The sequence below is a fragment of the Macrobrachium rosenbergii genome, chromosome 8 (assembly GCF_040412425.1).
Source record: "Macrobrachium rosenbergii isolate ZJJX-2024 chromosome 8, ASM4041242v1, whole genome shotgun sequence".
Taxonomy (NCBI): Eukaryota; Metazoa; Arthropoda; class Malacostraca; order Decapoda; family Palaemonidae; genus Macrobrachium; species Macrobrachium rosenbergii.
In genome coordinates this window covers 81,083,291-81,089,219 of record NC_089748.1, presented here as the reverse complement: position 1 = coordinate 81,089,219, position 5,929 = coordinate 81,083,291, and the positions used below count along the sequence as shown (strand labels likewise).

General features: G+C 36.8%; 1 protein-coding gene across 1 annotated transcript; it reads left to right on the top strand.

Moving 5' to 3' along the window:
• The first annotated feature begins 4,919 nt into the window (after positions 1-4,919).
• On the top strand, positions 4,920-5,558 carry LOC136841201 (uncharacterized). The gene has a single exon (XM_067108238.1). It carries the CDS (start codon positions 4,920-4,922, stop codon positions 5,556-5,558), a length of 639 nt encoding a protein of 212 aa, XP_066964339.1.
• Positions 5,559-5,929: the final 371 nt, after the last annotated feature.

Genomic DNA, 5,929 nt, shown 5'->3' with positions numbered 1-5,929 from the left:
CTGTAAGAAATTTAGATAAGCTTTCCTCTGAAAACTGTAAGATTTAAAATAGAAAATTAATAAAGAAACCACTCCCTTTCATGAGGGGTTCGACGATGGCTCATGTAAATATGATCTGAGGTTTTTTTGTATTTCAACTAAAAGGCGATGATGCTAAACATTTTCGTATCATGGTGAGAATGGGTTTATATATATATATATATATATATATATATATATATATATATATATATATATATATATATATATATATATATATGTGTATATGTATATACATATACTGTATATATCTACTGTATATGTATCTATGTATGCATGTATGTATGTATGTGTATATATATATATATATATATATATATATATATATATATATATATATATATATATATGTGTGTGTGTGTGTGTGTGTGTGTGTGTGTACGTACGTATGTATAAAAGTGAATGTTTGTATATTTGTTTGTCCACTATAGAAATCCGAACCACTTGACAGACTCAGAAAAAAAGTTTGCACACGGCCTCTATGTCACTCCATAAAAGTTTTTAACTCAAAATCAAACCTTTATCCCGTGACAGACCTACAAACACAGACAAAACATTTTCCACTTGACACTTCACTTTTCTCTTCTGGTGCTGCCAGAAGTATGATTAACCTACAACAATAAATCCCCTATAACGTCAATTTCTGATCAGAATTTACATGAATTTTGATCGTAATTTATGATAATAATTAATATAATTGTTTATTACCTCGATAAAATCTACATTGAAAACCTAAATCGATAATTTCTTTCCGTATTAAGCAAAGCCTAGTCCGCTCATGCGCAGTAGTGGCAAAGCGCGACGATTTCAGCCAGCAGAAACCACCACCAAACTCTCTCTCTCTCTCTCTCTCTCTCTCTCTCTCTAGGCATCACTCAAACACTTTAGAGCGAAATCTATCTCTATCTGTGAGGTTTATTACTAAATTATTAGTCAGAGAGAAGAACAACAATTTATGATGCAAAAAAGTGGAAGGCAGTGTCTGCATAAGGAACGAAAAAGCATACGCGACATCTGGCAACCACTTCATCATGTGATAAGCGATAATCACAAGTCATTTGCCCTGCCCGTTCATACATATGGTTGAAGACGTAATAGGATATAATAAGTAAAAAAACACATTCCCTTTTTCCGTATGGTGTTAAAATGGTCCCCTACACCATCCTACGACATTTATTACATGATCACCAACCTCATATAGAAGGAACAATGCGTTGTTGGCTGTGCTGGAATAATCGAAATATCACCTTGGACACTCGGTAGTTGATGGTTGGAATTAATTATTGAGCAAATCGGCAAAACACTTTACTGCATATGGAAGATAAGTTTCTTTTCACTTTGCTTGGTACCGATTGCATGGAAGATAATGGCTGAAAATTCTAGATTAAAACTTTACATGAATGTAGATCATTACATTTGGAAATCTTTTCCGAGAGGCACTTGGAGGGTAAATGTATTAGATACAAATATGGATTAAATTGAGAAATGGCGACTACTGAACTTCAAGTAAATCGAAGTGCTCACAGCTTACAACACGTCAATTCATACCGTTTGCTGATGTAATCATACACAGTAAGGAATAGTATTCCCATCATCTAGTAAAATTAAATTATTGTTAATGGTTATGTATTACAATGATATATATTCATTTCTATCTGTTATCAACGTGTATTTATTCCAAACAATACTACTGATTGCCTAACATTCCTCCAAGAAGGAAAGATTTTGTTTGGCACAATTCTACGTTAAGGAATTTGTTGTCATTGTAAAGATAATGACGTAATTTATTATGTTATGTTAAAAAGTCCCTAAAATTGTCATTGTAAAGATAATGACCTAATTTATTATGTTATGTTAAAAAGTCCCTAAAACCAATTTAAAAATATGTATCACGCGTTGAAGTTAGCTGTATAGGAAAGTGTTTTGCCACTTTTTTTTTATATGATGAGGGGCTGGAAGGCTAACTCTTGAAGCAATTCACTTAATAATAGGAAAGGAGTAAAAAGGCATAACAGATTATAGAACAAATATTTCTTATTAAAAAAAGACGTCTGTTCTCATACAATATTAATGAGTTTAAATTAGAACTGAGGGGTTGGTTCTGAAGTAACACATATCATAAAAAGAAATTTTACCAAATTGTCTGTATCACATGAAATATTGTTTTAAATTTTTATTGTATGATTTGGACTTATAACAGTCTACAAATAGCGTTGAAAGGTCTAACAGCGAAATGAATAACGCCTATACATAATTTATTCATATTCTAATCAGAGCATCTGAGATACTTCCCAGAAGAAATACAGCAGCAAACTGTCACGAAATTAGTGCTAACCTGTCCACACATGCAATTACCTGTCAGTCAGTTGGAAGATATTTGGGTAATACCATCAGTTCATCCGTTCTGGTGAGTGGACTGTCTCCGTCCATGAACTGTTGTCTACTCTTGAGTTTTAACAGGAGTTTCGATGAACTGACAGAAGAAATGACAGGTAAAATTGATCATGAATACTCGGCCTTAGGTTGTTGAACTCTATAATAGTGAGTGGGTGTGTTGGGAGAGAGTGAGAAAGAGAATGAGAGGAGAAGAAGATAGAAAAGAGGGGTTGTTAGGGAGGAGAAAGCAGGATAGAGAGAGATATAGTTTATTGAAAGTCATTTCAGAGCTTTTCCGGGCAGCGCTGCCTTAGTCAATAGTAAATATATATATATATATATATATATATATATATATAATATATATATATTATATATATATATATATAAGCCTTTCACCACCATATGACTTGTTAAACACACTGACCCTGAAGCCTGAAGCAATGCCCCAGGTATTAAGATAAATGCGGGGTCACTAATAATTCAGTTCAGTTATTTTCACACTTAGTCTGCTTGCCATTGCAGTATCTCACTGTCTGTCAGATGGCCAAAGCCGTTGGTGAATGCTGGATTCCATAAGCTGGACCCATGGTGACCCTACAGCTGGACACCACCCAAGAGTAGCTTTGGTCACATCGGTATAAAGTTGTGTGTGCAAGCAAAACCAGGAAGCAACGAAGGTATGTGCCCAGAAGGGAAAAATTGGTTGGCTAGTGTCTTTTTTTTTTACTCATCGCCCCTCTCTCTCACACAATTTATCATTTCATTAACTTATTGTCTCCTCAACTTAACCAGTGAATGTACTATCCCAGTGTGTAATTCCTTGACAGTGCATAACATAATTCTCACCCTTACTAGCAAGTGAGTAGAGTAAAGAATATCCCTCCAGTTCTTGCATTGATTCAGTTCTTGAGAGAGTGTAATCTCTCAAGTGTAGTCTTACCTGGAACTGTCTCATTTCCAGGAGTGTTATTAGTGCCGTTACCAGCCTAGCCATGCTTCTGTGTTTTTGATTGCCTGAAAAAAACCCGCCCCTACCTGGATTGATAGAAATCTTGCCTAATTGGCTTAAGGGACCACTTGCAAGTGACCAGTATTAGTAATTGCGACGCATTACCCAATTCACTCAATCATTGCTGTTGTGTAAATTTCCAGTTGATTTATTTACTGAATTTGTCCAGTTTTCCTTGGTAATGTCTTCCATGTTGTGACTGTAAATAATGAATTACTGTTAAGAAACCCACTTTCGCTTGGTGACCTATCATTTATTTGTTATTGCATTTCTTTCGTTTATGGGCTTAAGAGGGGATGGGATGATGTTCACAGAAAAACAGAAAAAGGCTATGAAAATCTTAGGAGATTTTGCCAGTGTGCGTAAGTTAAACTTTAAAAGAGGAATTTTGTTGGGAGCGTCAGAAATTCATGGCTTTACTGATGCCTCAAGTAAGGCATATGGGGCCGCAGCTTATGTAAGTGGAAGTAAGGGAGAAACTGACCTGCTGACTAGTAAAATGAGAGTAACCCCTAGGAAATAGCTAAGATTGACTATACCTAAACTGGACCTAGTAGCCTTGTTGTTAGGAATTATGTTAGCTAGAAATTTGAAGGGTTTGTTAAAAGTCAATACAGTTGTAATTTGGACAAATAGTAAGGTAGCTATAGCATGTATAAATAGCAAAGAGTAGAGTAGGAATGCGTTTATAGCCAACAGGGTAGGAGAGACTAACTCTATTCTACAGGAGTGTGGGATGATGTTGAAGTATGTGCCGACCAAACACAATCCAGCTGACATCTTGTCGTGAGGGACTAGTTTAACAGAGCTGACAGCCAGCCAGTTGTGGCACCAAGGACCCCAATTTCTTCATTGTGCAGGTCCTGCCTATTCACCACAGAGTCTTGACGAAGCGTTGAGAAGCCGGGCTAACACACAAGTCGTCGCCACCCTCTGTGAGCTACATGAAGAAATCACCACGGCTGAACCCGCTGAACTCTGGCCTATGATGGGGAGTATTGTCGACTTTAGTGTCTTGTTGAATGTAATGAAATATGTGTTGAACTTCATTCATAGAAAGTAAAGCTAGCCCATTTTTGAAACTTGCTCATTTGGAGCAACGGCATTATTTGCCTTCAGTTTGTAGTTGTTTAGAGAATGGATCTAACTTACCCAGTAATATCACTAATTTAATTACCCAGTTAGGATTGGTTTTAATGGATGGTGTAATATACTCTAGAAATAAAATTAAGAATGCTCAAGGAAATAGGGATCATTTAATATTACTGCCTGCAAAGGGAAATCTAGCACAGTCATACCTGAGACACCTACACACCCTAAACATGCACTGTGGTGTGAACTGGCTAATGGCTATCTTTTGCCATGTATGTTGGTGTCCAAGGCTGAGATGTTTGGCGATGAAAGTAGTAGGAAATTACGTAGCTTGTATCAAAGCCTCCAAACCCCCTCTGCGCTGTCCACCTCCTCCGCCGCTCCCCATTGCACAAACACGATGATATGTCCATTTACCAACATCGGCATTGACCACACCAGTCTCCTCCAGGTGGAAGGGGGAGTAGACTACGTCTTGCTAGCCACCTGCATGAGCAGCCACGCCGTCTATTTAGATTATTGTTCATCACTCGACACTGCAACATTTCTTTTGATATTAAAGAAGTTTGCTGCAACACATGGGACACCTTATGACATCTACAGTGATAGCCACCAGACCTTCTGCACTACCAGCATATTCCTACAGGACATCTACGACAAAGACAACACTCAACAATTTCTGCGCAAGTGTAGGATTCAGTTGACCTTCCAGACTCTGCGAGCTCCTTGGAAAGGAGGTTTTTTGGAATGTCTTATCAGGGTTGTGAAACACACCCTAGAAGTATCATTTAGGTGCAAAATCTTCAATGAAGAACAGGTCCAAACAAAAATCAAAGAGGCAGAAGCAGTAGTGAATAACAGGCCCCTTATGCATGCAGGTGATAGCTGCCAGAACAAAATTCTTACTCCCTCTCATCTCATCCGAGTTTCCATGATCTGTTTAATGCCTCCTGTTGTGCCTGTTATGAACCAAATCTCGGTTCATCAGGTTCTATCATCAATTACAGAGAAATGGACTGGAAAGACTGGCAGAAGCTGAGACAACAACGGGGAAAGGGGAACAAAATGAGCAAAAATAATGTTAATACTAGTTTATTACAATATACATATTTACAAGTGAGTCAAGTCTGGCGTAAATCAATAAATATACAACATCACACAATCAAAGAGTCAGTCATAATAAAGATGTAGCAAAATTAGTTGTTGAAAATAAAACATTACTGCTTTACAAAGCTATTCAAAACATCAAATCAAAGTAAACACTCATGCTACACCAAGAAAACAAACATTACAGACAGCATAATTATTACAAGTAGCATCAATTAACAAATAATGGTATAACCAAAAATACCCAACTATCTAAGAATTCAATAAAGCAGCATAACAATCAATTCATAAATATCTGTAATA